Genomic DNA, 21043 nt, shown 5'->3' on the forward strand with positions numbered 1-21043 from the left:
TGGTTTTCTGCCACACAAAAGGATTCCGGTCACAGCTGGTGGTGTTTGCTTTCCATTTGCCATCATATCTTGCTACAAAACATTAATCAGTAATGGTCATTTTTTTCACTGAAGCCCTGATTGGCTATGCCAAGAACAAAACCAACACAAAAAGTGACATTCAGAGCAAAAGGGATGTATTGAAACCAGACATGTATTCTAAGAGGTTTGTGAGGTCTGTACCTGTGTCAGTTGTGTCTGTGCCTGTTTCTGTTTCGTCTGTACTTGTGTCTGTTGTGTCTGAGCCTTTCTCAGTTGTCTCTGTGCCTGTGTCAGTTCCATCTGTACCTGTTTCAGTTGTGTCTGTACTTGTGTCAGTTGTGCTTGTGCCCTTCTCATTTGTGTCTGTACTTGTGTCAGTTGTGTCTGTGCCTGTGTCAGTTGCATGTCTACCTATGTCAGTTGTGTTTGTGCCTGTGTCAGTTGTGTCTGTGCCTGTGTCAGTTGCATGTCTACCTATGTCAGTTGTGCTTGTGCCTGTGTCAGTTGTGTCTGTGCCTCAGTCAGTTGTGTCTGTGCCGTTCCCAGGTGGCAGGCCGGCTGCATGTGGAGCTGATGCGGGTCAGTGGAGCTGTGCCCGAGCGTCTGGCTGGGGGGGATGACTCCTCAGAGAACTCAAGTGAAAGTAGCAGCTATGAGGTCATGGACACCAATGGGGAGATAGTCCACATGGCCAAGAAACTCACCTGCAGGGTACGGCCAGGAACGATGCTTAAAATGATTTTGATTTTTCGACTGTTTTTTTTATTTTCTGCTGTTATTCTTCTCATTATTTTCCCGTCTTCTTCATTTTTGCACTCCAGGTGCGGATCAGAGAAGCTACCGGGCTGCCTCTGAACCTGTCCAACTTTGTGTTCTGTCAATACACCTTCTGGGAGCAGGCGGAGCCCACGGTGGCCCCGCCCATGGTCAGCCCAGACACGCCCTCCCCTCACACCCCCGACTCACAGTTCACCGTCAGGTTCGATCACTGCAAGGTGAGAGGCAGAGCAGGCTCTGCTGGGGATTAAAATCAAATTGCACTGGATTTCCTGCCATTTTGTACAATTGATATGAATACCGTATGAAGTTAGGAGTAGGTGATGTTAGGTTTGTATGATCGTAATAGTTTAGGGTATATGGTGCTGTTGTGAGGCACTTTTTTCACCATATCTCCTGATCTGCTCTTGCCTGTGACCCCTCAGGACTACGTGGTCCACGTGACGGAGGAGTTTCTGGAGTTTATCTCCGAAGGGGCTCTGGCCATAGAGGTGTGGGGTCACCGCTGTGCTGGAAACGGGCGCTCACTGTGGGAGCTCGACGCTCTGCAGGCCAAGAGTCGCACGTTCCGAGACCGGTACTCACATTCTCTTACTCACGCAAACGTACAGTCACCTGGACATACCCTGCCAGTCACCTTCGCACACACACAAATACACACAAGCACACACACATACGCACACACACATGATGCAGTGGAAAAACGGAGGACATAGACTTCATAATAGTTTGCAATATGAAGTTGTGCATAGACGCACAATCAAACCCACATTCACTTTCACAGACATGCAGCAGACGCATGCAAACGCACAAACACACACACACACACACTCACACAGTCGGTGTGGGTCCTGTGCAGGTGGAGTGAGGTGTCTCGGCGGATCGAGTTGTGGGTCTCCATCCAGGAGCTGAATGAGCAGGGGGAGTACTCCGCTGTGGAGCTGCAGGCCAACAGGGACATCAGCACTGGGGGGGTCTTCCAGCTCCGGCAGGTGAGCCCGCCAATGAGAAAGACTCTGTGTGCACATACTGTTAGGCTGTGACTCTGTCTGTATGACATACTGTAAGGCTTTGACTCTGTGACTCTGTGTGCACATACTGTTAGGCTGTGACTCTGTCTGTATGGCATACTGTAAGGCTGTGACTCTGTGTGCTCATACTGTAAGGCTGTGACTCTGTGTGCACATACTGTAACTGACTGTTGCATACTGTAAGGCTTGACCGCTCTGTGTGCACTATGTAGGCTGGACTGTCTGACATACTTTAAGGCTTTGACTCTGTGACTCTGTGTGCACATAATGTTAGGCTGTGACTCTGTCTGTATGGCATACTGTAAGGCTGTGACTCTGTGTGCTCATACTGTAAGCTGTGACTCTGTGTGCACTACTAAGCGTGATTCATGCTTAGTTTGACTCTGTGACTCTGTGTGCACATAATGTTAGGCTGTGACTCTGTCTGTATGGCATACTGTAAGGCTTTGACTCTGTGACTCTGTGTGCACATACTGTTAGGCTGTGACCCTGTGTGTATGACATACTGTAAGCCTGCGACTCTGTGTGTGCATACTGTAAGGCTGTGACTCTGTGTGCTCATACTGTAAGGCTGTGACTCTGTGGGCACATACTGTAAGGCTGTGACTCTGTGTGTATGACATACTGTAAGGCGTGACTCTGTGTGTGCATACTGTAAGGTTCTCTGTGACTCTGTGTGCACATACTTTTAGGCTCTGACTTTGTGTGTATGACATACTGTAAGGCGTGACTCTGTGTGTACATACTGTAAGGCTATGACTGTGTGCACATTCTTTTAGGCTGTGACTGTGTGCACATTCTTTTAGGCTGTGACTGTGTGTGTATATACTGTAAGGCTGTGACTCTGTGTGCACATACTGTTAGGCTGTGACTCTGTCTGTATGACATACTGTAAGGCTGTGACTCTGTGTGCACGTACTGTAAGGCTGTGACTGTGTGCAAGTTCTTTTAGGCTGTGTCTGTGTGCACATACTTTTAGACTGTGACTCTATGTATATGACATACTGTAAGGCGTGACTCTGTGGGCACATACTGTAAGGCTGTGACTCTGTGTGCACATACTGTTAGGCGTGACTGTATAACATACTGTAAGGCTGGGACTCTGTGTGCACATACTGTAAGGCTGTGACTCTGTGTGTATGACATACTGTAAGGCTGTGACTCTGTGTGCACATACTGTAAGGCTGTGACTGTGTGAACATACTGTAAGGCTGTGACTCTGTGCACATACTGTTATAGGCTGTGACTGTTGTATAACATACTGTAAGGCTGGGACTCTGTGTGCACATACTGTAAGGCTGGACTGTGCTCTGTGTGACATACTGTTAGCGTGATCTGTGTGACATACTGTAAGGCTGTGACTCTGTGTGCACATACTGTAAGTGTCTGTGGACTCGTGCGTGATGACACTGTAAGCTGACTCGTTGCCATCTGTTCTCACTTTCTTTTTACTATTGCTTTCTTCACTTTCTGTATTTTCTTCGTCTCTCCATTCCACCGTCTCTTATTTTTATCTCTCTCCACCCTCCTGCTGGTTACATGCTTTCCTCCCTTTTCCTCCTCTCTCCCTGCCTGTCTCTTTGCCGCCTTCCTGTGCTCTCTCTCTCTCTCTCTCTCTCTCAGGGTCACTCTCGGCGGCTGCAGGTTTGTGTGAAGCCGGTCCAGCAGTCTGGCACTCTGCCCCTTCTGGTGGAGGCTGTGCTGTCAGTGTCCATTGGCTGTGTGTCAGCCCGATCTACTAAGCTACAGAGACCACTGGACAGCTACCAGGTGAGCTAACACACACACACACATACATGCATATATGCATACACACACAAGCACACACACGTGCACACGCACAAGCATACATGCACTCACACACACACACGCACACACACAGTCCGTTCAGATGGACAGATTCATTTATCGAGGAACATTGGAGGGAAAGCCGGGTACTGTATGTCCTTACAATTCAGTTCCTTCTAAGGAAAAATCCATTTGAATATAAAATGAAATAAATAACATGACACATCCTCCCTTGAATCATGGTCTTCAAGTTCTTTAACAATAAAACAGAATGGCTGTTTTATTGAAATATTACGACTAGCTGAAATGCCTTGTTGACATTTTCTGAAAATGTCTTGGAAACAATATTTCCATTGTGATGATTTGAAATGGTCTTTACTGTAATCCACCCTCTTCCATCACGGCAGAGTGCTCTGATGGCAGTACATCTCACGAACTGCCGTACATTTACGACACCTTTACTTAAATCCTTTGTCTTAACGCACAGAATTTCACATGCTGTTGGTGAAAATATTGGCTTAAAATGATGCAGTTAGACTTGAAGTTTAGTACAAGCTAGGTAATGTCTGTAAAATGTATATCCTTCTCAAAGCTTGACTCTAGGGTAGTTAGTTGGACCTGGATAGAAGTTTCTGTTGTGTCTGGGTCTTGGTTCAGGTTCTCTCAAGCATTAAAATATCAACTAGGATGGTGGAAAACCCCTGGTTTTCACAGCCAGATGCTGTTCAGTTGAATATTTTTGTAAATTATGCTGGGATTTGGTAGGAAATCCCGTCACCCCTCACTTTGATTTTAATGATTCCCTGCTGGGTGCAAAACCATGAAATGACTGTTACCAAATGATTTTAATGGGACACGGCTCTGAAAAGAGTTTTTTTTTTTACCAAGCTTAATGTTCATGTTATGCCCTGTCCACAGGGTCCTGGGCTGTAAAAGAGAGGAGTTTAAACCTTTTGATAATAATGTGAGAGTGAGGCTTCACAAACCTCACAATGGCTGGAGCTGTCGTGCATTATTAGCCATCCACAGAATGTCTTTTGATTGGGTTAGGTGAGCCAGTGATGGACAGTACATGGTAGCTCCGCCCATTTTGGGGCAGATGAAGCCTCTCTCTCCTGGTCCTCTCTGTGTGCCGTGTGCACTCCTCATTGACCCCAGTGTGTGTTCTCTTCTGCCAGAGGGAGGAGGATGACGATATGGATAGTTATCAGGTACCGTCTCAGACCGCTGCTGCCGCTGTTAATACTGAGGCATGACCAAAAACAACCTGCTGACCACCAGCTTTCAGACAGGGGGCGCCACTGTGTGGGAGGGGGGTGGAGTGGGGAGCGGTGCACACCAGGGGCACAGGGCCTGCGGGAGCAGGTGAGGGCTCATCCTGGCCCCGCTTCCTTTTCGGTGATTTTCTTGCACTTTAAAAAATTTGCTTCAGTGTTCCGTTTTCTCTGATCACTCCAGAAGGGAAGAGCACATTGATTTCACTGCAAAGTCGTTCTCCAGTAATCCAGTTTTTGAAAAGCAGCAACTTATTTCACTTCAGTGAGCTCGGTCTGGAGATAAGGCTTCACACTGTGGAAGGAAAATGGAAAATTGTGTAATTTGAACAAAATTTTGCAGATCAGATCTAATATAAGAAAATGTGCTTTCAATAACCTTTATCCTTGATCTTTAGAAATGATAGTTATGTGATATTTTGGGGGACACAGGATTTCGTGAAAATTTACCGCTGACATATATATCTGACTTTTCCACAATTCTTTCTCTTTAAACTGAGACTTTAATTGACAGTCAGATAGAGCATATTATGGAAGCTGCTGCAGATTTTACAACTGTCATAAGAGCTTTTAAAGGGCTTTCATAAGAAGATGGTGCATAATATGCTAATGCCTGGAGACACGGAGATATGTTTTTATGCCCAAGCCCTGAGTATTTAAGAGAGCAGCCTACTGATTGTGACAGGGGAGGGAAACTGGATTCCTGCTGGTCTGGTGCGGCTGTTTTGTTGCCAGTTAATTACTTCAGGTTAATTAATCTAATAATTTAATGATATGTCCTGCATACTGTTACACAGTTGCATCTCCTAGAAGACACTGTAACAAAGCAGTCTGTTTTTTTAGCCCTACTCATGTGTAGACCATCATCTTCTGCTTTTACTTCTACCTGGATTCAGTCAATTCACTCATTTATCATCTGGATGTGACATCTCTTGAAAATGATTCTTTGTTAATTTGTGCCTCATAGGTACAAAGCAGGAGACCTATCAGTTATTGATAATTTATTCTTAGTCGTTTTATTGGTTATTTCCTACAGGGGATGAAACCGTTATTACTAAAATAACTAGGCATAGTACGTGGCACTGTTGTATTTGCTGAAGGAGCAGATTTAGAAAATAAGTAGTCTCTATATTTGTAGCATTTTAGTGGCACTAGCACCTAATTATTTTGTCTAGTGAGAACTAAAACCACCACCAGTAGCAGTGATGAGAAGTAAGAATGTCGGGTCGCTGTGCCATCTTCAGACGTAATGTGTTGTTCTGTAAAAATATCCCAAAGAAATGAAATGATTGGATTATTAAAGTGATTATGAACAGATGGAGTAAAAGCCAACAAGCACCAGCCCTCCAGGAAATGAGTTTGACACCCCTGGCCGAGGAAGAGTCCGACTCTTCAGTCCCTCCCCCAGCTCACCTTGTAATCCCTTCCTGGGATTGATCCACTAACGCATGGCTGTCTGCTTCCTGCCACTGAAGAACCATGAGAATTTAATGCACCTCACTCAATCACACGATCAACGCATGGCTGCATGACTCATCTGCATGGGGGAGTCCATTTGGAATAACGGTGGGAGGGGTGGGGGGTGCTGAACGATTTTAGGAGAAATAGCTTTCAGCTAGTGTTTTTCCTTTGGAGTGGACTTCCCATCTGTTGAGGTAGGATGGGTGTGGATGTGTATGGTGAAGGGTTTGGCAAGAAATGAATGGTTGGCTGACCTTTTCAGAAAAAGCAGGCTGCTGTTAGTAGTTCACTTCATGAACTAAATGGTAGGACAAGGATTTTTGTTGTTGTGACTGAGAGTTTCTTTAAAAATGTTCAGTTTTCTCAAAACTGGATTCAATTCAAGATGTTTCTATGTGACTTCTTTGCTGAGGTATTCTGGTATTTAGTCAAAGGTCAAAGCAAACCCAAAATCTGATGACGAACTCTCAGTCGTCCTGATACCCCTCCTATTTGTTTCTGTATAGAACAAGTGCACCCAGAATCCATTATCTCCTCTTGAGTTTTTCCTTTTTTTGGTATACAATTTCTCCTTGTCTTCTCCATGTTGTTCTGTCTCCCCCTGCAGGAGGAGGACCTGAACTGCGTGCGTGAGCGCTGGTCTGATGCCTTGGTCAAACGCAGGGAGTACCTGGATGAGCAGATCAAGAAGATCATCAACAAACAAGGTTTGAGCCCCTCATCTGTTATGGCCAGGGAAACACCAGTCTGCTATGTGTTCTGTTTTTGGGTTGTCTAGTGGTATGTTTAGTTTATTTAGTTTTGTTTATCTTTTTGCACTGTATCCTTCCTGAATCATACTCTTTCTCCCTCTTTACTGTTTTCTCTCCCTTCTATTTCATGTTTTTTTCTCTCCTTTCTTGATCCTCCCTTTTTCTCTCTCTCCTTGTCTCATTATCTTCCCTTTTGTCTCTCTTCCTGTGCTTCACCCTCCCTGCAGAGAAGTCGGAGGAGGATGTGGAGCGTGAGGCGCGTTGTTGGTGGGAGGCCAGTGGGTGGGCGCTGGCAGGAGGGACCCGCAGCTGGTGCGCGCCTGCATGAAAAATTCACCTGGTGCCCTACTGCACAACTGACACTGGTGAGCAGTACACTACATAGACAAATCTGCACACTGGTGAGCAGTACACTACATAGACAAATTTGCAATCTGGCCATACACCAGTGATACCTCAGACTAACTATAACCTTAAGTCAAGTCATATATCTGATTAAATGTATGGTCCATCCCTTACATTCAGCAGTTTTTATTTTTTTGATTTTTAAAAATATGTTTTTCACTTGGTGCTGGATGATCATAACTAGTGACTAATGTGTGCATTTATGTGATTGTCTCAGGGTGCCCTCTGCAGGAATGGAGGTTCACATCCCTGTCCTCTTCCTGGATCTCAATGGTGAGAGATCACTTGCCTAATAAAAATGTCCCCTAGGGAAAGTGTGCAGTTAGATGAACCAGCCAAGCTCACCCTAAATGGTTCTTAAATATCTGACATATCCCACCGATATTGTTCCCAGTTATATGGTGTAACTGAGCATGGCTAGTTGCCACTGATGATCTGTGTTTTTGGGAAATGTAAATCTTTGCCAGTATATGGTCTATATTTTCTGAGGTGTGTGGTTTTCTTTGTGTTGGGTTCCCTCTCAGCGGACAACCTGACGGTCAGTGATCAGATGACTGGGCCCCATGCTGCTGGAGTGAACTCCATCCTGCCCAAAGAGCACGGCAGCCAGTTCTTCTACCTGCCTATCATCCGACACAGTGACGAAGAGGTACAGCTCACTCATTCTGCCTGCACTGCCCCCTTTGGCTGGGAGGGAACACTCACTGCCCACTCACAGCAAGATGCAGTATTTCAAAGATGTTCTTCTGACATTCTTCTTACACTATTAGCTGTTTTTGCATAGAATGCATTTTAACACTTTTTGCAGGCCTGTAATAATTTTTTTTTTAATAATCAATTTTAAGGCTTAGCATGCCTGAATCCAGAGTAAATTTATCAACTCTCAAGGTTTTTGAACTTCAGGGTTTCCCCTCAGCACTTGATTTGTGGGAAAAAATACTTAGTTTTATCTCTCCATGGAGAGAGATTCCCTGATTGTGTTTTTAATTCTTTATAAGTTATTGAAGTCTTACTCCTAAATTATTTTATGAATTATTGAATAAATTCATATTAATGTGTAGAGAAACCAAATGCATCATAGCACATCTTTCCTTGTGCACAAATTGCTTCTTATTATGATATTCTTTCTGACACTTACTCCCTACTCCCTGATTTTAGATCAACTGAACATGCAGTTATAGAGCAAAACGTGTATTTTCATTTTGTGTGTCAATGGAAAGTATGACTTGTTACCATTTAATTCTCACTTTTGTGTATCAGTAATACGATCAGCAGATATCTTTGTACTGTATAATGAGGAGCTCATAAAGGTCTAATTTCTTTGCTGCTTCAGAGTTCATACCCTGCATGGTTGACTGGTCAGTTGTGTAACTCTGAGATCCATATCTCAGAGGATATTCTGTGTATACTGAAGCGTGTGTATTGTGTGTGTCATATGCGGCCTGACATTAAAGCTCTGTTCCTGTCCTTCTCCAGGTGCTGGCCGTGTGCTCCTGGGACTCCTCCATCCATGACTCGGTCCACCTGAACCGGGTCACCAGCCCCAACGAGCGCATCTACCTTATCATCAAGGTGACAGTCCAGCTCAGCCACCCGGCCTCTATGGAGCTGGTGCTTCGCAAGAGGATTGCGGTCAACATCTACAACAAGCAGGTAAACACGTCGCACCCAAGCTCTTCTGTCTTACTTTGTCCTTCCCCTTTCTTTAGAATAACAGATCTTCAATTATTGCAAAGGATACATGCGTTTCTTTTCCTATATGAAAGGATGCATTTTTTTATGTTGTTTATATTATTATTTAAATTATTGTTGCTTTATGCTGGCAGTTTACAGTGCTCCTATTTTGTCTATCTGCTTGTACAGTTGGATGTTTGCTCAGCAGTTCCATTTGAATAACTTCTGTTCAATTGGCCTGTTCTCTAAGCGAGTGCTACTCACTGCCAATTGATGGTCATTACTGTTTTGATTTATTTTTAAACAGTGTTAAATGTTTTTGTGATTAGTCACGCAGTTTAATTATTTCTATTGTAGCTGTATGTCTGCCTGCTTTCCCATCATGCCTCACTGCCCTGCCTGTGATACTGATCAGCATCATGATAAAGCTCACCTTCATCTCCCCCATTAGAGTTTCACCCAGAGTCTGAAGAGACGGATGTCAATGAAGAATTTGCTCTACTCCTGTGGAGTCACATACGAGATTGTGTCCAACATACCAAAGGTACGGGGCTTAGCACTGTAGCAGGCTTAAACCTGCCAGGGTCCTCTGCCTTGCTATGTGCATAAATGTAGTTTGTTCAGTTATATTTTTATGAGCTGTGTAGTGTAGCGTATATTATTGCATATTAAAGCAGACATTTTAAAGTAAATTTGAATCACTACATGCTGATGAATCTTTTTGAGTTAATGAATAGAGATGCATGCGCAGCAGCAAAGACTAAAAGCCTTCTGTGTCCGCCTGTCCGTCTGTCCGGTGAACGCGCAGGCGTCAGAGGAGCCCGAGGAGCGGGAGACCCTGGCGCTCATGGCTGCGCGGGGAGAGAGTGAACGGTCCCAGGACGGAGAGACGTACATCGAAAAATACACCAGAGGGGTGCTGGAGGTGGAGAACATCCTGAGTCTGGAGAGACTGCGGCAGGTACGTCTCAGTCACAGTGTGCAGAGTCTGCAGCAGAAATGTCTGACTCAGTCACAGTGTGTGGAGTCCACAGCAGATATGTCTGACTCAGTCACAGTGTGCAGAGTCTACAGCAGATATGTCTGACTCAGTCACAGTGTGTGGAGTCTACAGCAGATATGTCTTACTCAGTCACAGTGTGTGGAGTCTGCAGCAGATATGTCTGACTCAGTCACAGTGTGCAGGGTCTACAGCAGATATGTCTGACTCAGTCACAGTGTGCAGAGTCTACAGCAGATATGTCTGACTCAGTCACAGTGTGTGGAGTCTACAGCAGATATGTCTTACTCAGTCACAGTGTGCAGAGTCTACAGCAGATATGTCTTACTCAGTCACAGTGTGTGGAGTCTACAGCAGATATGTCTTACTCAGTCACAGTGTGTGGAGTCTGCAGCAGATATGTCTTACTCAGTCACAGTGTGTGGAGTCTGCAGCAGATATGTCTGACTCAGTCACAGTGTGTGGAGTCTGCAGCAGATATGTCTGACTCAGTCACAGTGTGCAGAGTCTACAGCAGATATGTCTTACTCAGTCACAGTGTGTGGAGTCTACAGCAGATATGTCTTACTCAGTCACAGTGTGTGGAGTCTGCAGCAGATATGTCTGACTCAGTCACAGTGTGTGGAGTCTGCAGCAGATATGTCTTACTCAGTTACTGGTGTTAAGAGATGAAGCAGCGCTTTGACTAAATGCCGTGTGTGCATGTCTGTGGCTGTGCTTGTGGCTGTGGTTGTGTCTGTGTCCGTGTCTGTGTCTACAGGCAGTAACGGTGAAGGAAGCTCTCTCTGCCAAAGGAAGACACATCCGGAGGAGCATCAGCACGCCCAACGTTCAGCATGTAATTATCCAGACCCTCCCCTCCAGTACTGCATCCCCTTAACAAAAGATTAGAGCTGTTCACATAGGATGAGCTGCCCTGTCATGCCCTGACTATCTTAACTGATCTTCCCACACCTTGCTAAACTTAAACCTAAAATATCACATATATGCAGATACTGCATTGAGTGAATACAGTGGGGATACTGCGATCTTAGGAGAAGTGAGTTCAGATCAGCTACTTGACACAGGTGTTGTCTGTCATTATAAGAGATTTTGAGGCAGTTATCATTAGAGTAAATATAGCTTACTGTTTGTAGTGCTTCTATAGCCCTGTAAAACCTTCAAACACCCCGTGCAGTCCCTTATTTTTAAAGTGTGTTAGCCATAAAATGTACTTCCGTTTTTCCAACTTTATAAACGGGAAATAACCATTTCATGTAAAATAAATAATTTCTGAGTGGTAGACCTGAGGGGCATTTTTCTTCTGTAATGAATATTCACAAGTTCATTGGACAGCTCATTAAATGGACTCTTCAGAACATGGAGAAGAATTCAGAAAACAGCCCAGGCTCTTTGACGATATTACTGACACTTAAACAAACCGATGACTAGCAGGTTATTAGTGATTCAGCTGCGTATCTGTGAGCTTATAGTAGTCAGTCCCAGGTATGGGAACATGCTGGGGACTGCCTCAGGAGTGGGATCTAGGTTGCCAGTCAGGCAATTGGGCAGCTAGCTATCTAGGTTAGCAAGCTATTGATGTCTGGAAAATAAGTTTGTGGTCACGCCTTTACTAAAAATCTGATGCCACAAAGTTAGGTAGCTTGCTGATAAACTTAAAAAATGTTTCTACAAAACTTTTGTTGTTAGTCTCTGGTCATCACTAGTTTAATTGGTTCATGCAAATTTAAAATGATGAAGAAGTGCCAGGTAATATTTTCTGATCGAACCGTTCCAAGCATTCTCTCTGCTGTGGGGGCCTTTTTGTAACTTAGCCTGGTTGTTGTGTTTCAGGTGTCATGCAGTAAAACGGACTTAACAGGGTGTGAAGATGAAGATTTCAAGGTATTATTTGTTTTCAGTACCCCATGATGTAAAGCCCAGTTTAGCAGGCTGTGAACTCACAGGCGTGTTGCCCAAAGTGCAGGTATCCAGTCACCTCATACTTTCACTCCTACAGTCCAGGCTCGCAGCTGCATAGCCGTTTGCACCGAGCATCCTGCCCATCTAGCACAGTCAGACCGTCCTTTTGCGATTGACCAGAGGGGGTGTTGTTGCTCAGTGAGCACAGGAATACCCAGCCTACCAGAATCCTCCCTCCCTGGGCAGTACCTGGGCCAGTGATACTTATATACGCTGGATCAGCACTTTAGCTGGACACCTAGTCTAGAAGTCCCCAGAAATTGTGCTTTGACACGTTTGTAGCAAACGCATACATTTTGGCTGTAGGCCTTGTCATCGTGCTGTGGTTGTGTGCCTTCTCTGAGAAGCTGTTCTCGTTTGAATGGCAGGGGCATTCTGAGAGTCAGCCAGACATCGCCAACTGCAGTTTACAAGATGGTGCACTGTGCTCCACCCTCCCCAGGGACTCACCCCTCAAGAGCAAGGAGTATCCTGGTAAGACCTGCTGTCCAGACCATTCAGTAGTGTTTTAGGTACTTTTAGGATGAGCTTTCTCCTGGATTGTTCCTGGACCGCATGGCTTTTCTTTACAAATTGTGATTCGGTGGAAATTTGGCAGTGGGAAACCAAACCCAGTGAATTGATGCAAGTAACTTAACCCTGAGCTCGCCAAACTGAAGTCCCAGACACAAGGGCAACGTTTTAGGAGCCAAACCAAGCCGGTGCTGTCCCCGCAGGCTTGGTCCCAGAGAGCCCCACGTTCTTCAACTCCAGCCCCTTCAAGGCCCTGTCCCCCCAGCCGCCCAAGTTCCTCAAGGCCCTGATGCCGGTGAAGGAGGAGCACAAGTGCCGGCGATCTCTGGAGGCCCGACCGCTGCTGGGGCAAGAGGTAGCATCTGCGGCTCTATCGTTCCCGCTCCTTCGCCTCTTTCTCTCCATTATCTCGCTCTCCCTGTCCCAGTGCTTCTATCCTTTTTCTTATCTATCTGTCCCACTCTTTCCCCCTCTCCCTCTTTTCCCCCCTCACTCTTTCTATCTCTTCTTGTTGTGTGGCCTTTTACTTTCTAGGTCTGTACTTATGTCAGTCTGTGTACACACACCCAGTTTCCTCCAGCATAAGTGAACCTGAAAACATTGAACTGTAACCCCATATTATGAAACCAGCTGATGATTGCTAGTTATCTTGGCTTAGCCCAGCTTTAAACATGAAAGAACACCTCTTGCTCCACTCACATAATCTTCTGGACAAAAGGATGCCTGTGAACTGAACTGGGCTGGCATGATCTAGGTTGCATGAGCATGAATGACCAGTGTATGAGAATGTGCTGTATTGTAAGAACACGCAAAGAAAACATAACATGAATGGCTGCATATTCACAAAAAATATTTCCTGTATATAACCTTTACTCTCCTGTGCTCTCGTATTCACTGTGGGGTCTCTGCTACGGTCACAGAAATGTAGACAGAATTTGGGATTTGACCTATGGAAACAGACATATTGTGCATTTAAAAACAGGTTCAAATTGTTCCCACAGCCACAGGATTTATAGTAAATCTCCTGGTGCAATAATAGTTGAATGAGGACCACTACCCTGTTTAAACCAATAAAATAAAGTGAAGAGGCTGTGTATGTTGGCTAATGGTTAGCTACGCTATGTTGGAGGCAGCATAACTTCCATTAGCCTGTCAGTCTGCTTCCTCTGTAACCTAATCTGCAGCGATGCAATAACAGCAGTGTTTCATCAGTTCAGATGCATTTAAAAATGGCTTGGCTAGCAATGGCCAAATGACTGACAGTTTGAAACTAGAAAGTAGTTAAGTTAAAGGCATAGTTCATTTTCTGGACTTTTAAAAATATTGTTTCTGTTTTAGTGTGTGTTTATGGTTGGCCCAGACCATTTGTGTCTGTGTTGGCAGATATTTTGCTCACTTAAAGATGTTTCTGAAGAACTGCCAGCTTTTAAATGGCGTATTTGGTGGTTTGTGGTCTAAAGCAAGAAAGTACAACCCCTGCTATAGACCACAAACTCTAAAATCCTCAAGAGCCACGATTGTAAAGCTGTCAAGTTGTCAGAAACTTCGATAAGTATCTAAAATATCTTTCATTGCACACAAGACTGTCTGGGACTGACAAAAATACACACTAGAACTAAACATAAAATAACTCCAGACACTGGCTCGTCCTCAAGCAGACATATACACATTTTGAGAAAATATATGGTACAGCATATGCAGGTGTTTTCCTGGAGCAATTGTATGTGGGTCTGTTGTAGGAATTAGTGAATTTGTGGCCATTTTTAAAATGAAACTTGTCAGCTGTGTGTGTGTGTGCATGTGTGTGTGTGTGCGTACGCACGTGCGCGCGTGTGTGTGTGTGCAATATGTTTCTCATTTTGTAGCTGTTTGCATTACTAGCCATTTGCTGCTAACCGCATGAAGACTACAGACACCTGTGTGCATTTAACCATGTTTGATAGCCCATTAACTCTGACCACTGCCTGCTCTGCGCGTGTGTGATGTTTGCCGCTGTTTGTTGTGTGTCTTGACCCCACAGCAGAGCATGCGCCCGTTTGCGGAACGCAATGCGCTGGCCCCTCACTGCCCCTGGCGACGCCCGCGGGCGGGAAGTGAGGGCCACAGCGGCAGCGGCGGCGGGCAGCTCAGTCTAGGCTCAGAGCTCAGACACACACACCGACACACGCCCGTAAGTCCCCAGCCCCCCGCGCGGACACGCCTCCCAGCCTCACACCGCACCTGCAGCTCACACCCGACTGGCTCGTTAGGGCCCGGGCTGCCCCGCCCTCACGCCCTGGCTGTCAGCAGCAGGGGGGGCACGGTGGGGAGATGTGCCAGGGCTTCTCAGAGTTCAGACTTACGGCGAGCAGCGCTAATGCTACTGTATCCCTGCCCTTGCAGCATGACGGCATGCGGTGCACAGACTCACGCATGTCGCCCTGTGTCAGCTTCTCACTTTGTTTGGATTCAACTCTTATTAAAGGAAAGGGGTGAATAAGTGGCATGTCCAGCTAAAGCAGTAATCATTGGTGCTGCGGTGAACCCCACAGTCTGCAATCAAATCCTGAGTATCGGTGCCGACTGTGTCTGCTGGGGGTTCCAGTGAGTGCAGTACCCCTCACTCATTGCCAGCCATTACTGCATACACTGGCTGACTGGATGCCTGAAATAAGCCTGTGCCAGCTGCCCATGGGGTTCAGCCCTCCAGTGCTATGGCTGCACACCCTGGATTTCCCATCAGTACAGTCAGTCAAATGTTATTTCTGTGGCACGTTATGAAGGATTTGCCACAATACACTCCACAGTTTACCCTGGCCTAAGCCCCCACAGAGCTAATTAGAGGCAGTTGCAAGGAAAAAACCGCTGGAAAAAGTTTAGGAAGAAACCTCGGCAGGAACCAGACTCAGTAGGCGGGGCCATCCTTCTCTGCCCAGCTCAGGGTGTGTGTTCACGAATGGTCTGTTTGTGAAGTGAAAGTAAGTGGAGGCTAATTACACACACTTCAGAGTGTGCTAGTCTGAGCCCAGCGGATGGGGTGGAGGTTCATACACAGAGAGAGCACCTATTACTGGCTTTCTCAGTTTTGAGGTGGCAGAAAGGATTTAAGCAGACCCATGCTCATTTTAAAGCATTAACTGGTGACCTCAGTTCATAGAGGTTAATCAAAATACCGTCCTATATAATGTCTGAATCTTGGTTCACAGTCATTTACTGTCCCAAACAAAAGTGGGACAGATGACTACCTTTATTCATTTATTCATCATACCAGTCATTTTTAAGGTCTTTAAAAATAATTACTGTGACTACTGTCAGTGTTAATTTGTTCATAACATCATAAATCAAATGAAAATGCCTCTAGGCCTAGTTTATATGTGTATCACCTACATGCATACCATGAGTGGTTTTGCGAGCAGTACAATAACAATACCATGTTCCAACTTCAACCACTAATTCCTCCATGTGTCTTTCACCGGCTCTGCCAGCTGCCTTCACACACAGACGTCTCCGTGGCCAACAGAACTGGCCCAACCGGTGGAACACACCACGGCTTTACAGTCGTTAGTTATTATGTTATAGGGATTTACTGCAGGATGTCCCACATGTGAAATCCAGACATGCATAGAAAAGATTTTTGGAGCTGGTGAATGCAGGTGTTCTTAGCTATTTATATCTGAGTCATTCTCAATTAAATCCACTGTCTTCTTTTCATGTCATCATTATTGCAACTGTTAAATTGCGGGAGAAATAGACAGCCTATTTCAATGTGAGACTAATTGCTCAGTCTGGTTAAGGACAGATATAATAATAATAAGGTAAGTACTGTAGATTACTTGTTCCAACTGGGTGACCTTTGACCCCACCCCCCACTTATAATCGGATAAAGGAGTGGCTATTCATGTCTTGACTTCTCATTGGCTATTAACATGCTTGTGAGCATTTAAGTTTGATATGAGGTGGTAAGGTTAGTTACTGATTAATTTCATCTGAAGTGGCTCACTGTTTTCATTGGGAATTTTTAAATCATCCTGACCTGTACCCTCTTTGACCATTTTATTAGAGTGTCCATTTCATGAGCAATGAAGGACAGCCATTTATCAGACATCTCTCATTTAAATCTTTCAGTTCATTCTCGAAACTGATGACAATGCAGAGCAGTTTCAAGGTATTTTGTCAACACTTTTAAATTAAAAACTAATTTTTCATATTTTCGAGTCTCCTGTCACTTTAAGAACATTTAAGAAAATTATTACTTTTTTCTTCGGAATCTGGATGACTGATTGATTTGAAAATGTTTCAATGTGATCCTTTTGAAAATAAGTCAACAGCTTTATAAATAATTTAATGTGTGAATCAAGCAATATGAATTAGTCCCATTTCTTGTGATAACTGGTGGTGGGTTTGGGGTGTATTGAGGTGTTTCTCCTACTGTATATGAATCAGTCAAAAACTATTCAGTGTGTCCAGTATACAATCTCTGTTCAGCGTATGTGATCAAGTAGCGGTTCTCTCTTTTTACCTTTTGATCTTTCTCCTGCAGTGGGCAGTTTTGTGTTGGTACTGCTTGCTTGTTTGTCTCACCGTTTCCCATTTGCCCAGGACTCTGAGGAAGAAGAGCCTGAGGCGGGCACTCCACCGAGGCAGCCGAGCATGCTGGGATTTGGCCTGGACTCACAGGAGTTCCCAAATCTCCAGCCTTACGTTCCAGAGGACTTTGCCAATTTTGAGGTGTACAACGCCACCCTGGAGGGGCGGGAGAGCGGCCCGTGTGGAAGGGCGGAGCTGGCTGTGGCCGGAACTGTAGCCGGGGGGCGGGTCTTTGAGAAGGAGGTGTCCCGGAGCCCCACGGCCAGCAGCTGCACCAGCGGCTACTTCTCCCACAGCGCCTCCAACGCCACGCTCTCAGACGTCATCTTCACCGGCAGCGACAGCTCGGACCAGCTGAGCGCCTGCAACCGCGACCCCCCCGACCTCCACGAGCTCCCCCCCTCCGCCAGGAGGAGCTCGCTCCAAACCAAAAGTGCCTTAGGGGGGGAGGCCTCGCTCGTACCCCCCAGCCCGTACGAGACCGCCTCGCCGCCTCCCCCTCCGTCGGCCTGCACCCCGAACTGCTCCGACAGCGAGGACCCGAAAGACGGACAGTCCAGCCCGCTCCCCAGGGGGTGCGTCCTCAGCGTCAGTCAGGAGTTCACCGACTTCAAGAGTGCTGAGGATGGGGCTGAGGACGGGGACCTGGGCCACTGTAAGGAAGAGGGGTGGCAGTCTGGGGAAAGGTGCCTTTTCTCAGGCCATGAGGACCAGGGCGCACCGCACACCTGCCACATGCACAACGGCAAAGAGCCGGCGCCGCCAAACTCGCAGGAGGTGCAGTGCCAGGGGAACGCCCCGCCCCCCTCCCCGCCACACTCTCCCCCAGCCGCCCCGGACCAATCCCCAGCCTCACCTGACCAATCCCCTGCCTCCGATCACCCCACGGACTCCTCGAGCGGGGACGAGGGCGCGCCCGTGGCCCAGCTGCCAGACTGGATGGCCCCCGGGGAGCGGGTGTGGGTGGGGGAGAAGGGCGGGATGGTGCACTATGTGGGAGGGGTGGAGTTCGCCGAGGGGATCTGGGTGGGAGTGCAACTGGATGTTCCAGCTGGTAAGTGAATTCAGTAATTTATCATAATGCTGATTATACTGGTCAGCTGAGATACTCAGGTAGTTGTAAAAAAGCTAGGAGATGCACATACTAGTGAGATTGACTACCTGCAAAGTGACCTGCATTATCTTGGGTCATTGTGGACTTTGCAGAAGGAAGCTTCTCTCTTCTACACATCTTGTTTAGAACCTTTTCTGCCTTTTCTAATATCGGGTCACATGACTTCCTGTCTTCCTAGGCAAACACAATGGCACCGTTCAGGGGCGGGTGTACTTCCGCTGTCCGGATGGCCACGGCGTCTTCGTCAAACCATCACGTCTCTCCAGAGAGCCCCCTAATTTGGGGAAAGGACCCCAGCCCCACAGTGCCCCCTCAAGGTCTTCCAGGTCCCATGAAAAACAGGGCAGGGGTTTCACCCATGAAAAGGGGAGGAGCAGGGTGGAACAGCAGGCCTCCCGAAACACCTCCCAGGACCACCGGCGATCCTGGAACAGCTGAGCTCAGATGGACTTGACCCCACGCTTCTCCATGTATTTTGTGTGTCCTGCTTCATGGTTCTACGCCTACAGGATACAAGCTTCAACCATTACCCCCCACCCCCTTTTTTGTCTTAATACACCTGATAAGTGCTTTTTTAAAGCTGGTTATGTCACTGAATGTGTTGTATATCAAATTTTCAAACTTTTCTGCCATAAAATGTTTTATTCAGTTTTTTATATTTTATTTCTTTTTTTTAATGTTATGTTCCACTTGTGTCCAGCATCTAGAGAGCTGTGGCTTTCACAACAGCTGTGTTTTTTCATTTCTGCCACTACTAATGAAGCTGGTCGCCATGAATATTTAATCAGAATCACTATGTTCTTTCAGAGGAAAGAATGTACTTCCTGAAAAAACTATGGTGTGAGACAGATGAACGCATGGGGAAATTTTTTGATTGAGTATATACCACTGCTGTTAACAAGTGAATATTTATGATGGTGGTTTAATTCATTATCAATATTATGAGTCACCAAAGAACTCAAGTTTCTGCTGTTAAAACTGTCCCAAGTTTGTTAATACTGTGTGTGGGTGTATTTGTGTAAGTGTGTGGAAAGCTTAGTGCCATATTTCTGTTAATAATCAAGGCCAAGCTCGTGTGAACTATTTATCACCTGTGTAAATCAGGAATTGCAAGCCAGTTATCGAGTGAATGCTATACTCTTCTACCTTGAGAGATGTGGGTATGTGTTGACATCACTGACCAAATGGTGTTTCTTTGGTACAGAGGGTAACCTGGTGTCCCAGTCGGGTTGAACTACATTTGCTTGTTCAAGAAGCCTCCTATGGGTTTGCTATGCGATTTGCACATTGCTGCAGTAACCAGTATAATCTTCGGCCTAGCCATTATAATGCCTTACTGCCCTGTTAATGTGGAGAGACAGGAACACTGTTCTGTGGGTATAGTGTCTTTCCTGTGACCACATTACGCTGCCCCAACAAGGACACACAATCTGCATATGACGTAATGCCTAGGGGCATTTATATAACAACCAACTCACTGGCCTGTGTGTCAGTATGTCTGAAACAGTGTTACTGCGACTGCAAGTCATTATGTGTGCTTGACTGAATGACTGACTTCTTGTTTTAAATCTACGGTAAAGGTACTCATGCAAATATATAGATATTAAATATATATATATTTTTGGAGGAATGAAATTATGCGTAGTAAGGGGCAATATCAAGGAAATGAGAAAAATATGTATATATAATAGTTTTGTATACTGAATGATAGTGGGTCATCTGCACTCTGCTTGAAAAAGTAACTTTTAAAGGGATAATTATGGTGTAAAGAGCTGTGGATCTGATGGGATGTCAGAGGAGTAAATGAATGCTGTAATTTTGAGTAAATAAGAGGAAAACCCAGGACCTTACTTTAAAGAAGAGGACAAAGCTGCTCTCCTTCATGAGGAGTTGTAAATACATCCTTATCTGAACATAGTGTTTTCCTATATTATAATGTACAGAATTGTAATTTATATTGTATTTCAGCAAAACTGTTTTAATCAATGCAAAAGTGTTTTAGAATACAGAGTTTACAATCGATTGACTGTGTTGCTCTTCTTTATTTGTGTGAAGATCATCTTTTTCAAAAATTCATTCAACACTATTTGTTTTGGATACATCATTTGCTTTACAAGCCACACATTTGTCTATTGCTGCAGTTTGCTGTATCAGAAAGGTTCACCAAAGAGCCAAAGGAAGACCTTTTTAAAACTGGCTACCAAAGCCAAGCTTTTTTACAAAATGTATTACCATGCCTTGATTTTCTGTAATATTTTTGCCCTTTTTTCCTGATACTTTAGCCTGGCTCTTTGATACAATTGATTGTTTTGCATGTAGTTAACTATCAATGCAGCTGAATATATTTGATGAAGTAAATCACATTAAGTGTCTTTATCAAGGATACAACAGCAGCACCCTGTGATGTTTCAAATAATAACCCCATGATCAGCACTATTTCACATAAATTGGAGTACACATCCAACATTCTGCTTCAAGAGCATGGGCTGTAGACTTTGGGTCTCAAGATCCAAAGGTAATGTTTTCAGCTGAAGACCAGCGAATCCCTTATTTCCCAATTCACTATTAATAACTTTATTTTTGGACTTCATATAAAGACACTAAGTCACCTCCTAAATTAATCTCAATTGTAATGTTTTTTTTTTTTTCCCCCATAAGGCCCTTCCTTGTAGGCAGAACAGAAGAATTAAGTTACCTAAGTACGG

At 45.2% G+C, this 21043-nt stretch overlaps 1 protein-coding gene across 1 annotated transcript in view; it reads left to right on the forward strand.

Annotated features, from left to right (window-relative positions):
* kif13a (kinesin family member 13A) overlaps positions 1 to 20360 on the forward strand; it is a 77314-nt gene extending 56954 nt beyond the window's left edge. Inside the window, exons 21-40 of the mRNA XM_064350111.1 lie at positions 568 to 732; positions 843 to 1016; positions 1224 to 1375; positions 1658 to 1790; positions 3453 to 3599; positions 4796 to 4828; positions 6960 to 7059; positions 7332 to 7416; positions 7709 to 7782; positions 8034 to 8158; positions 8986 to 9162; positions 9635 to 9727; positions 9992 to 10144; positions 10944 to 11021; positions 12017 to 12067; positions 12514 to 12619; positions 12862 to 13013; positions 14679 to 14828; positions 17237 to 18278; positions 18517 to 20360. Of these exons, the coding sequence (XP_064206181.1) occupies positions 568 to 732; positions 843 to 1016; positions 1224 to 1375; positions 1658 to 1790; positions 3453 to 3599; positions 4796 to 4828; positions 6960 to 7059; positions 7332 to 7416; positions 7709 to 7782; positions 8034 to 8158; positions 8986 to 9162; positions 9635 to 9727; positions 9992 to 10144; positions 10944 to 11021; positions 12017 to 12067; positions 12514 to 12619; positions 12862 to 13013; positions 14679 to 14828; positions 17237 to 18278; positions 18517 to 18776 (3450 nt within the window). The 3' untranslated portion in view covers positions 18777 to 20360. The remainder of the gene's footprint in view (positions 1 to 567; positions 733 to 842; positions 1017 to 1223; positions 1376 to 1657; positions 1791 to 3452; positions 3600 to 4795; positions 4829 to 6959; positions 7060 to 7331; positions 7417 to 7708; positions 7783 to 8033; positions 8159 to 8985; positions 9163 to 9634; positions 9728 to 9991; positions 10145 to 10943; positions 11022 to 12016; positions 12068 to 12513; positions 12620 to 12861; positions 13014 to 14678; positions 14829 to 17236; positions 18279 to 18516) is intronic.
* The last annotated feature ends 683 nt before the right edge of the window (positions 20361 to 21043 follow it).

Source organism: Anguilla rostrata, chromosome 1 (assembly GCF_018555375.3).
Source record: "Anguilla rostrata isolate EN2019 chromosome 1, ASM1855537v3, whole genome shotgun sequence".
Taxonomy (NCBI): Eukaryota; Metazoa; Chordata; class Actinopteri; order Anguilliformes; family Anguillidae; genus Anguilla; species Anguilla rostrata.